This window comes from Myodes glareolus, chromosome 11, assembly GCF_982192425.1.
Source record: "Myodes glareolus chromosome 11, mMyoGla1.1, whole genome shotgun sequence".
Lineage (NCBI taxonomy): Eukaryota > Metazoa > Chordata > Mammalia > Rodentia > Cricetidae > Myodes > Myodes glareolus.
Genome location: NC_142036.1, coordinates 55,060,000 through 55,076,955, shown reverse-complemented (window position 1 = coordinate 55,076,955; position 16,956 = coordinate 55,060,000). Strand labels below are relative to the sequence as shown.

Genomic DNA, 16,956 nt, shown 5'->3' with positions numbered 1-16,956 from the left:
AGCTTTGGAACCTGTCCTGGAACTCACTGTTGACCAGGCTGGCCTCGAATTCACAGAGATCCGCCTGCCTTTGCCTCCTGAGTGCTGGGATTAAAGGCACACACTACCACCGCCCGGCTTTACTTTACACTTTTGACATGAATTAAATGCATTTATGTGTTTGTACTAGCCAAGTGGAGCACCTGTTCTGTTCCTGTAGCATGGGTTGTTTGTTTAAATCGGGCAAGGGATGGTACCACACACTAATTTCAGTACTTTAAAATTTCTTGTTAAGGAACTCAGTTAATGTGATACCACTTATTTAAAAAGAAAGTCCATACAACTGAGCATACCAAGGCATCAGCAATAACACAAGGTTAACAGGAATAATTTGGCAGTTTCTTACAGTGTAACACTGAGCGTATAACTCAGTGTTCCTACAAACTGAATGCAGGGCCAACAAAATAGTAAAAAGTTCGCTCTGCAAACCCAACAGTCCGGTTTTGATCCTGGAGCCCTTGGTGGAAAAGAGCAGATTCCTGGCAGCTGTCCTCTGACCTCCACATGCATGCTGTGCAGACTCTCAAACCGCATGATTCTAATGTGATTTCATAGAAAGTGAAACTAGAATCATAAATCAGTGATTCTTGGGATGGAATGACAAAATTAAGCAAAGTCACCTTTACTTAGTGTTGGAAATATCCTATATCTTAATTACATTTAGGTAAAGGATGAATCTGGGAAGTTCATTAAGGTTTTGCTGTATTTTACGATACCACAATAAAACTAGACTTAAAAACTTCATTATATAGGAACTAAGGAAATGAACGCCATTGTTATTTCAAACCAAGTAGGTAGCTGAGCATCACTAGGCTGTGGTCCACCTGGGATCCATTCATTTTATTCCATTTTATTGGAGTCCTAGGTACAGTGGATAATCTGTTTTTTAAATTAGTAAACCTTGCTTTATATTTTATCCAAAGATACACTGGATATTGCTTTTTTTTGGGGGGGGGAAGAGGTCTCACTATGCTTCCTTGCTTGCCTTTGCTTCTTGAGTGAAAAATGTACTGCAGCTGGGTGGTGGTGGCGCACGCCTTTAATCCCAGTACTCAGGAGGCAGAGGCAGGTGGCTCTGAGTTCGAGGTCAGACTGGTCTAGAGAGTGAGTTCCAGGGCAGGCACCAAAGCTACAGAGAAACTTTGTTTCAAACAAGGTTACAAATCCAGAAACAGGCTGGAGAGATGGCTCAGTGGTTAAGAGCATTGCCTGCTCTTCCCAAGGTCCTGAGTTCAATTCCCAGCAACCACATGGTGGCTCAACCACCTGTAATGAGGTCTGGTGCCCTCTTCTGGCCTGCAGGCATACCACAGTCAGACTATTGTATACATAAAAAATAAATATTAAAAAAACCACGGAAACAAAAACAAAAAATTAAAGATCTTTTCTCAATAAAAACCCAGACAGCATTTTATGACCACTACCAAGGACTATCACAAACGTGTATTATTGTGTATATATATATATATGCTCATGTATATAGTCAGTGACAAATGTGTCCTTTGAGAACTGGAGGACATAAATTATAACAAGCACAAAAGGAATCTAGGAGTTTCTGGAAAACTTGTTAAATGAGCTTTCCAATGAGTGAAATTCAGAATAAGCACAAAGAATTCTAATAATAAATGGTAAAAACTTCTGAGATGATACTTAAAGTAGACTAAATTATCTTTTTTTGGAGGGGGCACTCTCCTTGACAGGATGGCCTCCTCTTCTGCTCCTCCATGTTAGATACAGGTATGTGCCCTGCCTGTATGACTAATATATATACAAGAACACAAAACCAAGACTGAGACGAGAGAAATATATGCTTTCCAAACTGGTACTGAGACCACCAACTTAAGAATTCTCTACAGACCTGAATTCACCAGCTATCTTGGCCTTGGCAATCTTTATTTTGAACAAATACCTGATATAATTCTTTTGAACATACCAGTCTTTGAGACTCACTGATATCTGTGTCTCTGAGTTCTTGTTTAACAGAAATAATTTTAGTTTAGGCTTAAGGAAGTATTAAAATTGAGAACATTAGGATTTAGACTCCTCATTAAGTCATTGTTACAGAATATTTGATTTGCCTTTTTATTGCTGCTGCTGCATTCCAGGAGCTAGGGGTACTCCTGCTTCATGCTCTCTAGTAGTAGGATGGCAGGTCTGTATTACAGGGGAGCTCAGAGTCAATCATAGTAGAAGAGGGCAACAGAAAATGTTTAACAGATAATGCTTTTTATTATTAAGCAAAACACAGTAAAACTGTAGGGGATGGTGGATATTTGGGAAAACAACCTTCATGCAATTTTATGAGAAATATATTTAATAAGTAAGAGTACATAAGTGACTAGAAAAAAGGGAGAAGTATCTAGAAGAAAAGAGTTCAAATACTTTAATTCAACTTAGGCATCCAAAGAGGGTACCACAAGGGTGTTAAGGGAACATTTCAATATGAAGGTGAACAGGAGGCCAGGGAACAATAAGGAGGAAATTACATTATTGTTCATTAATGGTTAGAGATTGAAAAAGTACTTTTTAAAATTGATAAGCGAGCAATTAAAGAGTTTGGTTTGCAGTAAAAATTAGGCTCTGCTGACAGTCTATTAACAAATAGCTTGGTAGGCAACCTTAGGGTTAAGGAGTAAAAAATAACAGGTCTCCATCTCATTATGTCAGTTGCAAATAAACTTCACAATGACTTGACAGTGGCTCACATTCAAAAGATAGCCGAGACTTAAAAATGTAGCCATTTGCATTCTAACTAACCTATGAACTTTGCTCTAAGTGGAGAAAATGCGACAGAATGCAGTTCTTACCAGTTTATGGACGTCAACTAGAAATAACACAGATCCTTCCCAGGAAACCTAATTCATTCCCAAACTCAAATACCTTCAATAGGGAAAGCCTAAAGGGCTGGTAAATACTACACTGGAAACTGACAACAAAGACAACAAAAAGTTTTTCTTCCCTCCTGGCAGTCTCATGACAAAGCCCAACAAGCTTTCTGAAAAAACTTTGTTGGAGAAATAAAGTGCTACTCCCTTCCATCCCCCAGATATGTGGATGTCTTCCAAGAGAACTTCAGAAGTTTTAAATGTGAAGCTCAAACTAGCTTACCCTAAAATTCATTCTTTTCCCTAAATGGAAATTGGCAAAACAGGAAGTACACAGTGGCAAAGAGAAGCAAAATTTGTGGCCGAGATATTTACTGAGAACAGCCTAGTTCTTTCTGACTGTGATAAAATGCAGAACTTCAAACTTGGGAGAAAACCAGCAAATTTGGTTTCAGTATCATGACACAGAAGTAAGAAACAGGAAGACAGCTTCATTACATAAAATCCCCCTCCCTGCACCCTGACCAAAACAATACCAGAGCCATCAAAATATACGGACACGGGACGCACCTTATAATGTCACATTAAAAAAATAACATTTTTGAAAAAGTTAAAGGCCAGGTGGTGGTGGCGACGCCTTTAATCCCAGCACTTGGGAGGCAGGGGCAGGCAGATCTCTGTAGTTCAAGGTCAGCTGGTCTACAGAATGAGTTTCAGGACAGAGAAACCCTGTCTTGAAAAACTAAAACTAAAATAAAATAGAACTACATTTGGTTTGAGGGAAATTTTTTTTTCTTGGTGATTACTGAAGTATCAGATAACTAAATATAAATCTGTAAGCTGCCTCTTAGCATTGGTGATTCAGGAACATATCAAACATACCAAAAACCAACATAGACTGACTCTCATGACTTCTTTTCCTACTGCTATACAAACAATTAGGCCTTTCTAGGTGCAATTGATTTGTGTCTCAATTTTTAAGCTGTAACACTTGAAACTGGGTAGTGGTTGTGTATATCTTTAATCCCAACACGAGGGAGGCAGAGGCCAGCCTGCTCTACAGAGGAAGTTCCAGGACAGCCAGAACTACACAGAGAAACCCTGTCTCGAAAAACCAAAGCAAAAACAAAACGAAAATAGTAACAAACAAAACCCTTAGGGCCTAGCAATACATCAAAATCCCTGATAAGCATCAAACAGAAAAAAAAAAAAAAAGAAAAAAAAAAGCTGATTGAAATGTATGTGATGTGGGAGTCCCCTCTGTGTGTTGCTTGTATTGATTAATAAAGAAACTGCCTTGGCCTGACAGGGCAGAACTTAGGTACGCGGAGAAGACAGAACTGAATTCTGTGAGGAAGCAGAGTCAGAGATATGCCATGGATCCACCAGAGACAGACGCTGGGGATTTTACCCAGTAAGCCAGTGCCACGTGGTGATACACAGATTAATAGAAATGGGTTAAATTAATACAGTTTCTGTGTGGTTATTTTGGGGCTAAGCTAGGACGAACAAGCAGCCTGCCCCTCCTTTCAACATGTATGAAGTAATTTTTTTGGGTTTCTTACTCAGAGATCCATCTACTTCTGCCTCCCAATGTAATCCTATTTTACTCTTCGGACATCTCTTACACTAGCTAATGAGAACAAAGAGAATGATTAGAACCTCTGGATCAGAGATACACTTACCTATGCATAAGAAAGAGATCCAAGGTTGAGCCCCTAGCACTGCCAACCCCCTCTCCCTCTCAACTGAGAATTTGTTCCTAGGTAGTAAAGAATGCCAGCAATTTTTTCAGCTGCTAAAGTTATTCTGTCAGAGTCTGATATTTCTGATTCTCAAGGGTTTTTATATTTTTTAAGGACAGATGGACATAAGAAGTGTGCTTATAAATTCCTATCTGAAGAATAGTGCTGGATTAGAACCTTGAAATATTAATAGCTATAAACACCAAGTCCATGAAACATGCTCTAAGTAAAATTTAATTTTGTGATGTATCCGAGGTCACAGCCAGTACAAGCTTATGATTAGAACATGTAACACGTTTCTCAAATTCAGGGTTTCTGTGTTAGGGTGCATATTCAATACACTGTCTTGTGGAATTGTTGTGAAAATTCCGGGAATTAAATGTCAACACATTTACTTTGTGTGTGTGTGTGTGCACGCGCTTGTCAGGTGAGAGGACAACCAACAGAAATCTGTTCCCTTTCCACCATGTGGGCCAGAATAGGGATCAAATGCCTTAACCTGCTGAGCCATCTCACTGGTCCCAATTCTGGGAGTTTCTCAGGTAAGATTATAAATTTGCCTCTTTAGATCTATGAATCTGGACTATAAACCTGATATTTTAACTTACTGCTCCATTCCTGGCATTCTCAATTTTCCTGGTTCTCAAGGCAAAATCTTGACCAATTTTACAGCAACCAGGGAATAAGCAAATATCCTCATAAGAGAAAATCTCATCCAGTTCCTATTACTAGGCCTAGTTTCATGCACAGAAGCATTACGGCATTGAGATTAAAAAAAAAAAAAAAGCACTTAGGTGGTGCCCTAGTGTGCTTTCTTTTTTCCTGTGATAAACATCAAACAAGCAACTTGGAAGGGAGATAAGGAGTTATTGCAGTTTCTACTCCCAAGACACAGTCCATCAGTAAGAAGGGCAGGCAGGAATTCAAACAGCAAACCAGGAGGAATGCTGGCTCACTCTGGGTTATACTTAACTAGCTTTATAAAAAGCACTGCCTGGGGATGGAAATGCCTACAGTGGACTGGGCCCAACTGTACAAATTAGCAATTAAGAATATTCCCCACAGACATGCCCATAGGCCACCCTGGTGGAGGTTTTTCATTTCTAGGAGACTCTAGGTTGTGTCAAGCAGACAAAGCTAACCAGCACAGATTCTCAGTTCAGTAACTTATCAACATACATGGCCTATACAATTACTGGCAAAAAAACCCCAACAACAAAAATTCTTGAGTCTTCACTAAATTTGTTTCAGAATTTACTTCTAACAATAATAAAAATCTGCAAAATATCAGCTACCATGAAAAAAATCCCTTTGATAGCTAATTAAGCATAGTATAGCAACTTTTATATTTATTTTATTTTTTTTTGAGACACTGTATCTCTGTGTATCTCTGGCTGTTCTGGAACTCATTCTGTAGATCACGCTGGTATAGTAATTTTTTTTTTTTTAAACCGAGACAGGGTTTCTCTAGCTTGGTCCTGGAATTCACTCTGTAGACCATGCTGACCTCGAACTCAGAACCAGATTTGCCTCTGCCTTCTGAGTGCTGGGATTAAAGGTGTGCAGCCAGGCCAGTAACTTTTAAAAAACAAGAGAGTCTAATAAAAATTTCTAACACCCCTCAATGTTCTTGAATATGACTTCAAGTGGTTTCATTTTCAGGTGATTTATCAGGGCTGTTTTCTTTTGTTGTTTTAAATGTATAGGTGGAGTATACACAGTCATGTGGGGTGCATGTGTAAGTCAGAGGTTTGAATCTAAAACATTGACCTTAGGAACATCAGCCACTTCTAGACAAGGTTTTCCATTGGCCTGGAGCTTACCAGTTCAATGAGAATGGCTGTTCAGTAAACCTCAGCACCTGTTTCCTTTTCCCAATGAGGAATTTCAAGCACATGCTCCCTCAAGGCTCTAATAGTGAAAGTGTGACACTTAGGGCCTTGAATCCCCCAGAGCTGAAGGCCATTCTCTAAGCTATCTGGGCTCTAGTCATCCCGAATCTGTGGGGGGTATAAGCAACTTCCCTCATCCCATCAGTCATCTCTTCAATGGCTTCCTTCATCACTAATTTTAAGCAATAGTAGTCTAGGTTGAATTTTCCATCAACTGCTCCTTTAGAGGGAATAGCCTAAAGCCAAGCAATTTTAGTAAACGGCATTGCATTTTTGTTTGCTATCTGGCTAGAGTATCAAGAAACCTTGCAGTTTCAATAGTTACAATCTCAAAAACGTCCTGTAATCTGATGTAATTTAACACGTAATGGGAGTATTGTAGTCCCAAGCCCTGTTCATCCATCTTTGTGGCTGGACTATAATACTGAATGATATGTTCTGGGGCTCATTAACCAGCCTTTCAATTCCTGACTGTGGAGCTTGTGATTTGTGTTTTCCAGTCCTCATATGCCTGTATTCCTTATTCTTCACGTCTATAACAAAGGACAGAAATGACCTAGGTGGATGGACACAAGGCCTCAACCAATTTGGGTGAAGCACTGAACTGTTCTCTCACATATCCAATGTAGTCCACAGGAGCTTGCCATTCCACTATCACCCCCAACTGTTCTAGCTGCCCAAGAGGAGACTACTAGGCTGGCAAACAATACAGCAGTTTGAGCTACTGACTTATTCCTTGGGCAGCTCCCAGCTTTGCCTCTTGGACCACTTTATGATTTCCTGGGAGACTGAAGTACCCTCTGGTATTCCTAATCATGCAGAATGGCTAATCTTTTCGGAATGGTATAGCCTCTAAAAGTTCCCTGATTTCCCTGGCACATTGTCTCTCCTTCAGAACTACCAGGCCCCTTTCATTATATAAGGCCCTGTGTACAGAGTTAGAAGGCAAAGGCTCTGTACTTGGATGCTTATCCCAGCAGCCAGCGGAAAAGCTAAGGTCTGTTCTCTATGCTCAAGTCCCCTTGCACAGGTTTAGCAACAGTGACAGCATTAAGTGTTACCATAGAATAACCAGCAAAGGGTTCACCTTCCTTGACAGTTACTGCCATCAATGAAATAGTCTACACTGGCCTCTTTATGAGATTGATCGGGTTGGAGAGATGGCTCAGAGGCCTGTTCTTCCAGAGGTCCCGAGTTCAATTCTCAGCTCACAACCATCTCTAGTGGGATCTCATGCCCTCTTCTGAGATAAAGACATAGAGCACTCATATACATAAAAAAAAAATAAGTAAAACTTACAAAAGTGGTCCATAAGACTAGTTGGAAAACACTAGTCATTCCTTGAGGTCAATGACCAACTTGATGTCATTCAAGTTGTGCTCTGGTTCATCTGGCCCAACAGCAGCGAACTTGAGGGTTTAAGTTTTATAACACCTTCAAGTGAAAGCCTTCCTTGGTGTCTGATGACCCTGTCAATACTGACCCTTAGATACAAAGTCATTTCTTCCTGAGGCACCCAGATGTTTAAATCCTAGGACATGGCCAAGTTTGTCAGTCTCTGCCACTAGCAAGCAGTATAACTGCTGTGACTGCTTGAAGGGCCAGCCCTAAAACAAGAGTCTAGTTGTTAGGACCCGAACATCTACATCAAGAATCCTACTGTGGTACGAGGTGTTCATGCACATACAAAATTGAAGGCTACACCGTGTGCAACCCAAGCCAGGCCCTTTATTTAGTAAGGGCTTACTAGATCTCTTTAAAGGCTCCTGGTTGAGATTTTCCCCACAGGAGTGGCTAAGAACCTTTGAAGATCTTTGCAGAATAGTAGTATTGGTTGGACCCCTGTGCTTTTAAACCTGAATGCATGAAGTTAAAGGGGGCAGCTCTGGGATGGTTTCCAGTGACTCTAGTAGCCTTGGGAATATATGCCCTCAGATGGAGTTTCAGCTGCAGCAGGAATGGATGGTACAGGTGCTGATGGCACTCTGACAACAAGGGGCACAATTCTACAGAACAGGCTTCTCAGGTTCTGGTCTACATTTTGAACTTTTATCTTTGCTAGTATGATTTTTATAATTTTCCTCTAATCAGGCTTGCAACCACTGGACAGGAAAGAACTGTGTATGTCTAGCCAACATGGACTGGCTATACATCCCTATAACAACTCTGAACACACGAGAAGGGCAGGGAAGGGAAGAGGATGAACTTTTGCTCTATCCATTACTAGCCACACCCTCTTGGGGATGTTTCAAGTTCCTTAGTCTTAGTGGGTCTGAGCTAGAAATCTCAGCATTGGGACACCAGTAAGGCCATCCTAGACTGAGGACCGCAGGGAACTGGAGTCGACTCAGCTAGTGCTTTGACCTGTGTGGCCCAGTTCCTTGTCCGACTCATCCAAACAGTCTCACGCATTTCCAGCCTAGCACGCTACTGTAGAAGTCCAACCTGTATGAACTACTTGGCAAGTCCTGGGCTTCCAGGAAGTGGTCAGGCTCCTCTGGTTCCTGGGATTTATCAGGTTGTGACGTACACCAGGGGTCTCTGCCCTGGCACGGCAAGATGGGCACCATGACTAACATCCTGGTGAAAAGGAAGGTAAAATAACCATCACCAAATTACAGGCAGAAATCCCACCAAGAAATGTGGGATTCTGAACAAAGAGACGGGACACAAAGGCATCTTCAGTTAAACAGTTTTTATTTGTGGTTGCACAGATTAGACTGAACTGTTTACAGCCTTTTGCATGATATTTGTTTCTTTGCCTTCCATACGTGGCAACATATAATTTCATTGGCTATTTTAAAACCATAGGAGACTCTGAAAGAGCTAGAATGAGGAGGAAGTAAGGGCTAACGTACAAGGTCACACACAGGCATTTTGGCTTCCTCCAAGCTCTACAGGAAGGCTAGCCAGCAAGTGCTGAGAATCAGCGACTGTCGAGTGCTCAGCTCTAAACAGCACATTCACATAACCCACTTCAAGGCTCAGGGCACATCACAGAAGAGACAGAAAGAATCTAAGTGCCAGAGGAAGCCAAGAGATAATGGAACACTGACCTGGCTGTTGTACCCTTGAACTCATGATAGTTAAGATTATCTGTACAGGATTGGGCCTGTCAATATCCTGTTAAAAGAGAGTGTCTCATGGGGCCTCGCTCCTCCCTGAGTATTCAAAGAGTTAACACCTGATACAGGAAGAAACATCTTCTTCAGGAGTGTGCCCATATACTTGTCAGCAAAGCCAAGGAAACTTACTGAATGGGAGAGGAAAAACTCTTGACCTGGGGACAGACAAAAGAACACATCAAAGTAGAAGTAGGGCTGGGTGGTGGTCACGCAAGCCTTTAACCCCAACACTTGGGAGGCTGAGGTAGTTGGATCTGAGTTCAAGGGCAGCCTGATTTACAGAGGAGTTCCAGAACATCTAAGGCTACACAGAGAAGCTCTATCTTGAAAAAACTGGAATCTTAAGGTGGGTGTGATGGCCATGGCCTTTAATCCCAGCAATTAGGAGGCAGAGGCAGTTGGATTTCTGTGAATCTGAGACTAGCTCCGTCTATTAGGTCTATTATACCTGAGTTTCAGGCCATCCTTTCAAGGCTATTATACAGTGAGAACTTATCTCAAAAGACAACAAAAAATAAAAAACATCTTTAATTTATGTTCATTTCTCAATCTCAAAGTCCTCTAAAAATCTGTAGAGGGCAAATGCTCCATAGGATTCTTGTGTGCAGCTGAGTCTAGCAACTCTGACAACACAGGCCTCCTAACTTTTCTGACCTCATCTTTTACCAGGCATCCTTTCCCAACTGGTCTACCATCTGAAACAGCTTTTCTCACTCTTGCTCAAAATCTTCCATTTAACTAGCCCTAGGCTCTGCTTGCTTAAAGGAATGTTTCTTCAATGTCTCTAGAGCTGACTGTATATTGAACCTCCACTGATCTTTCACCAGAAGCCATTATTTAAATCTTTAAAAATAACCAGCTGGGCATGATGGTGCACACCTTTCATCCCAGCACACAGAAGGCTATGGCAGTTCCAGGACATTTGGGGCTACACAGACAAATAATGTTCAAAAAACAAAAATAAGAGAAAAAAACTCTAATTGTTTAAATCTTTTGAAGTATTCAGATTAACTCTCCATGTTTAATTATGTTACTTATTTTATTCACACTAAGCTCCCTAGGGATAGCTCTTGGGAGGAATGTCATTAAGCAAGCCAGATCCACTTTAATCCCTACCCTGCAATATGCTGTCATTCTAGTTTGAATTACTTGGGAATGTAAACTATCATTCATGTGGTCATAAAACCAACAGCAAAGTCCAACAGGACAAAAGATCATCCATGTAGATTCTAGAAAGAATGCTTTAAAAATACCAACAATAGCACCTGTTCTGGCTTTTGAGCCCAGAGCCTTGTGTATGCCAGGTAAAGCATTCTTACAGCTAACACTGACATCCTTGATGCCCAAAATAAAAGTCTGATTAGAATTATGTAATCCCCTCCAAAATTCAATCTTTTGGGAAGCAGCTATATTCAACCCAGTTGAATTAATTCTACTTCTCAACATATACCAATGCTTTTACAAATAAACTGTCTTCCAAAAAGTTACACAAGTTACACACATACACATACAACACGGCCAATATCTTATTCACTTAAGGACGAAGTAAAATTACAAACCAGAACCAGAACTTTTCAGCACAAGTAACAAATCTAGGTCTTCTAGAGCCGGAGCACCTTGGTTCTCCCCACAAAAGTCAGGGTAATTCTGAAAGACAAAGATTGCATTTTGAGCATGCTTCACCTTCGACCCAGAACATACACTGTTATTTAAAAACTATTTTGCCTATGAACTCTCTTCACCAATACAAACTTTCTACATCATGCTTTTTTAAATGGAGAGTAAAAGAATTAAGCAAAACACAAAATGTTCAGTGTTCTGTGATAAAAACATTAATAGGAAGCAAGGATTATTAATGGGAATCATTGGATGCTGTGGCAGGAGGTCCTCTGAGCCCCAGAATTTTGAGACTGGCCTCAGGAAAAAGTGAAACCCTAACTCAATTCAAAAAAAAAAAAAAACCCAAAAAACCCAGCAATTGTAACGACATAAGTGGGCAAGCAATAACTAAATATCCAGGGCCGAGGAGATGATTTTGCAGGGAAGGGGCTGCTAAGCCTGATGACTGAGATGAGCCCTGGCACCTTCAAGGATGGAGATGGAGAGATTCCACTCTCCCAAAGCTGTCCTCTGACCACCCAGATACTATACGACACATGCACACCATCCCCTGAAATAAACTCTTAAAAAGCATAAAAGCGTCCTGACCTATTATTTCAGTAAGAATACTACACAGGGCAGCTAATTACATTCTCACTGGAATCTCTAAACGTCTTTCAAATCAGCTTATCCAGAGTTATTTCTTTCATTTACACATGACACAATGATCCATTAAAGGTCTAGGGGCAAGCATGTTGATACATTCTTTGTTTCTGTTTCTGACAAGGAATGGCCTCATGGCCCTAGTCTCCAAAGTGCTGGAACTACAGGGTTGCATTACCAGGCCCAGCTGATATATTCTTAATCGGGTTTTCTTTTCTTTTGTTTTTAAATTATTTTTTATGGTTTCTTTAACTTTATTTTATGTGCATTGGTGTGAAGGTGTCAGATCCCCTGGAACTGGATCTTCAGACAGTTGTGAGCTGCCACGTGGGTGCTGGGAATTGAACCCGGGTCCTCTGGAAGACCAGTCAGTGCTCTTAACCACTGAGCCATCTCTCCAGCCCCCTTAATTGGGTTTTCTTGATCTTCATATTGTGTGTGAAATGTATGACTGCGAGAATATGAGGCACCGAGGTCCAAATAATGATGTCAGGGGTCTTTTGTATCACTTTCTACTGTGTGTGAGACAGGCTTTCTGACTAGAACTTTAAGCTCATTGACTGGCTACCACTGGCAGGCCATCAAGGCCTCAGGGATCAATCTGCCTAGTCACTGAGCAATGGAGTTACAGGCATGCTCAACACATAGCTCTGTATATGCACACTGGGGATCCGAACAAAGGTTCTCATGCTTGTCCTGTTTGACTCATCCACTAGGCCATCTTCCCAGCCCCCAGTCCATATAATATTAACACACACACACACACAAAAATCAGTTAAATTATAAGATAAAAACTTGATGATCAAGAGAGAATGTGAAAACATTTTCAGAGAAGACTTACTGTTAGTTATAGTATCTTATTGTTCCATGTATTTTATATGTATGTATGTATGTATGTATGTATGTATGTATCTATCTATCTATCTAGATCTATCCATCTATACAATTCATGTTTATACACATGTACTAGGCGCAAAGTAATCAGGAGTGATTAATACAGCTGTTAGTCCTAGCAAACAGATAATGAGTGTCAAGAAAGTGGGGTGAGAAGTATGTTAATGGTCCTATAAGGCTACCAGAGCCCTGACGGGAACCTACTCTTTGTGGGGAAAACATTAAGGAAGCCTCTAAGGTAGTAACTGGTTTTTTAGTATACCCTGTCAGTTTCTGTGTAGCAAAATGTTTGAATGCAGTAATACCTCATGTACTCCAGAATAAAAAATAAGAAACTTTTAGAGATTATTCTTATGGTCCAAGAAATCATTTCCAGTTTACTGTTTGTGCAGCGTGAAGATTATGACATTTGTAGGGACAGCAATTGCACAACTAGCTAGTAGGGAAGCTGAGGCGGGAAAGACTTCTGTGTCTAGGAGTACTGGGCCGGCTCAGGAAACAGGGAAACATTGTCTAAGTAGGGAAGAATAAACAGAAGACTGCAGAGATTTTTTGCATCCTCACTTCTGAAAATCTATTCCAAAGAAGAGCAAGAAGCCTCAAAATTTTAGCCACTGATATTAGTTTTTAGGCATTAACATTTTGTAAAACTCAAGGCTTGTCACTAGATACCACAGGAAAAGAAACAGGAAAGCTCTCACAAATTAAGGTGCATCAGCTGACGGAACATCTCACTGGAAGTCACCCTGTCATGCTGCCCATGGGCCTGCACCCAATCCCAGCACAACCAAAACTTTAAGGCATGATTCATCTATCCCAGATATCCATGGAATGTGCTTTATGGGCAAACTACTTCTGAGGTTCCTAATTTTTTTTTTTTTAGTAAAAAGTAAGTAACAAAATGAACACAACTTTATCTTTAAAAATAAAATCGTTTTAAAAATCATTCCGAGCCCTATGAATACAGAATAAAGTTTAATAATTTGGTGGAGAGACTACAAGAGATTTTTACTTTATTCGTCATTAATTTTCAAATGTAGAATGGGGTAAATCATGTATCTCTAAAACTGGATAGCGGAATTATCTGTGGGTGATTACCACCAGGGAGGATCAGAAGTACATTTTTCTTAAAAAACAAAACAAAACAAAACAGAATAACCACAACAGAAAACCAAAAACCTTCATTCCTAAACACTAATAGGACCTTTCTCAAAAGACTTTTCAAGAGAATATTCAGATTCTTGACTTAAAACCCTGAATGTTTTAAAGTCCATTTATGATAGCTGGGCAGAGTGACAGGGTCAGGCTGAGGCAGGGATGTCAGGTCAAGGTCATCCTTGGCTACTTCAAGGCCTCGGCAAGATCCAGACCAGTTTGAACTACCGAAATCCTGTCTCAATCCCCCCCCCCGGCCACCCAGGGTGACTTTATCTCTAGGTTTCATTCTAGTCCAACATCAGGAAGCTAATTAAACCAACTCATTTGAAAGCCTGAACAAAACCTTCCACAAACACTCCTATTCTAGATGTTTGTGGTAGTCTACGAAAACCCGAGCACACCCACTTTTCCAATTCACAAAAATTCAACTTATGTTAATACTCACTCACCTGTGGTACTGTGGGTTGTCACGGAGGTGTCTGTTGTCTTCAGCATAACTCTAGAAGAACAGAAATCCTCAATGAATTGTTTACTCGCTCTAGTTTTGAGCATCACCAAAAACAAGCAGTAAGACTTAAAACAGTTATGACTAGGGCAATTAGGAAAACTACCGAAATACACACGACAGCCTTAATAAGTTTGAGAAAAATAGGTCATCAATTAAAAGTTCATCCGGATTTAGTTAAGTTGTCCTTTATTGGTCAAATTTAGTGTGGTTAACATTTTAGTGTACAAGCTATTACTAGTAATCCAACAGTTAAATTTTTGTCTCATTTAACCAGACAAGGTGCTGACGAATAAGTCCACGTCTGTCGGGTCGGGAGAATCCTTTCATCTAATAAAATTTCGGTCCTTCCAGAACCACTATTACTCAAAAAAACACAAACAACCAAAACCCAAAAACCCATAGCATAGGCCTCATGTAGTGACAAGAGGCGCGTGTCACAGCAGCAGCAGCGTCTGTCCTGGCAGGTACATTCCTCAGCATTCCGAAAGCCAGAGCTTCCACGTTTCCTCATAGTTTCCTCATAGTTGGAGGAAATACCTTTACCCCCACGCAGGACGTTTCTAGAAACCACACCTCCTCCGTCTCAACCAAGGAGGCTGCCCCTGGTGACTAAAGACCGCATGTCAGTTTCCAAACGCATTTCAATGGGTGAAAAAGCTTGTTCCGGGGACGATGTCGGTCACCTTCGTCACCCGGAGAAACGGGGAGCAAAGGATCGGCTCAGAAAGCCACACGTGTGTCCCCGGCCTCGCCCCCTTTCCTCCACCCCCCATTCCCGCTGCACCGTCGGACAGCAGCTCCCATGGCTGCCCTCATTTCCGGTGCTCCCGGAGCTGCGCCACCCCCGAGGCCACCGGACACCCTGGAACCTTTAACAGACCTTTCGGAGGACTTCGCGACTCCATCACCCTTCGCTAGGCGTTGTTCTGGAGCGAATGGTAAGCCGGTGCCGTAGAGACACAAACCTACCGGGCAGAGTCCGCTTCCTCGCTTCCAGACACAGAAAATGGGATAGAGCTACGGCCGCTGCTGCCGGGACAAAATGGCGCCGAGAAACCGGCTAAGCGCAGGCGCCTAGGGAAGACCCGGCTCCGCCCCCGAGCTAAACCTTGGCTGCAGTTCTGGATTCCGTTTCCATGGGACACGCCACAGCCCAATCCTCGTGCGGAACTGCTCTTCCTGACCCCTCTGTTCTCCAATCAGTGCTCAGTCAAGCACATCCGGAGTCGGCTCTTCCAATCACTTTTCCGGGCTCTCTTACTCAATCCCCTCTCCTCCAATAACGTGAGCGTCCGGACCCAGCCAATCAGAAGTGGACAATGTCCTACCTGCTGTTTTCCGCACCAATCATGGAAGTTTCACAGCCATATCCAATGAGAAAGGCAGACAGCGAGCTCCAATCCGAAGCTCTTCGGCGTCATGAGCAGCCAATAGGAGTTCGTGTAGAAGCGAGTCTGCTCAACAGCTTGTTATTTGGTGGATTGTGGCAGTAAATCGGGGCGAGTGGGGAACCCGGCGCAGGAACTGCCGCTGCGGCCGGGAGCGGTGCTTCCCGGACGGGGGCCCACGGCGGTCGGTAGGGCGGCGGACTGGAGAGCTGACAGCGCGCTGCACTCGCAGTAGGTGGGTGGGCAACGGGGCAGCGGGGGCCGCTGAATGGGCGAAGCGGCGGGAGCAGCTGCTGCCGAGATGGGGTCCCGGTGCAGTTGGGAGCTCCGCAGGCGGGGAGGGGGATGCAGGGCGGGCCGTGCCCGGAGTACCGGGCAGCGATCGGGTTCGGAAGCCGAGGCGGCAACTGCAGACACGGCCGCCTCGGTCGCCTCCCCGGGAAAATGGCTGTGGGGCTGGCCGCGCCGCTAAGTTTGCTCCAGGAGGAGCGGGCTGCCGGGGGGAACCGGCCCCCAAACTCCGCTGCGTGTCCCCGGCGGGGAACCGCGGCAGGACCGCGGGGGCTCGGGGCCCGCGCCTCTCCCGGGCTGTACAAAAAAGTTGAGGCGGGCTCGGGAGGAGGCGGCCGCTGCGGCGGTGCGGCTCGCTCCCCTCCCACACCCTGTCCGGCCGCCTCCCCGCCCCGCGCCTCCCCCGCCGGGTCCCCCCGCGCCGGCAGCCGCACGCAGGCCGCCACCTCTGCCCCCCGGGTGAAGGAGCGCTTCTCCTTCCTGACATGGTGCAGAGCGGAGGCAGGAGAGCAATGGCGCCGTGACACTCCGTTGCCGCCGCCGCCGCCGCGGGCCCGGCCGGGGCGGGCCAAGGGGGCCGAGCGGCGGAGGCGGGGCGCGCGCTAGAGTCGGGGCCCGGCGGGGCGCGGACTCGCGAGGCCGGGGCGCGGGGTTCCGAGTGGCCGGCGAGGCGGGGGCGCGGTGGGCTGTCCGGCGGCGCAGGGGCGGGACACGCTGCCCTTTGGCGCGCGTGGGGCTCTGCTCCCTGCCCGCTGCGCAGTGGCTGCCCGACGGGGGTCTGCCCCCGGGCCGCGGTGCTCGGCCCCTCCCCGCCGGCATTTGTTTACTT

At 43.7% G+C, this 16,956-nt stretch overlaps 2 protein-coding genes across 2 annotated transcripts in view; one reads left to right on the top strand and one right to left on the bottom strand.

Moving 5' to 3' along the window:
* Nucleotides 1-9,181: 9,181 nt before the first annotated feature.
* On the bottom strand, nucleotides 9,182-16,946 carry LOC125387757 (uncharacterized). Its single transcript, XM_087911453.1, has 4 exons — nucleotides 16,655-16,946; nucleotides 15,329-16,607; nucleotides 14,390-14,439; nucleotides 9,182-11,273 (listed from the first exon to the last, which is right to left on the bottom strand). The coding sequence occupies exons 1-2, from the start codon at nucleotides 16,944-16,946 to the stop codon at nucleotides 15,907-15,909; spliced, it is 993 nt and encodes a 330-aa protein (XP_087767579.1). The 3' UTR covers nucleotides 9,182-11,273; nucleotides 14,390-14,439; nucleotides 15,329-15,906.
* Nucleotides 15,938-16,956, top strand: part of Arid4a (AT-rich interaction domain 4A) — a 69,250-nt gene continuing 68,231 nt past the window's right edge. The window contains exon 1 of the mRNA XM_048415495.3: nucleotides 15,938-16,071. The gene's annotated coding sequence lies outside the window, so the exon portion shown is untranslated. The remainder of the gene's footprint in view (nucleotides 16,072-16,956) is intronic.

What these genes read in the sequence shown, in the direction of transcription:
- LOC125387757 (XM_087911453.1), bottom strand. Translation starts at nt 16,946, where the DNA reads ATGCCGGCGGGGAGGGGCCGAGCACCGCGGCCCGGGGGCAGACCCCCG. An exon ending in GCGGCGGCGGCGGCAACGGA is followed by an intron (nt 16,608 to 16,654) that starts GTGTCACGGCGC and finishes GCACCATGTCAG; the next exon opens with GAAGGAGAAGCGCTCCTTCA.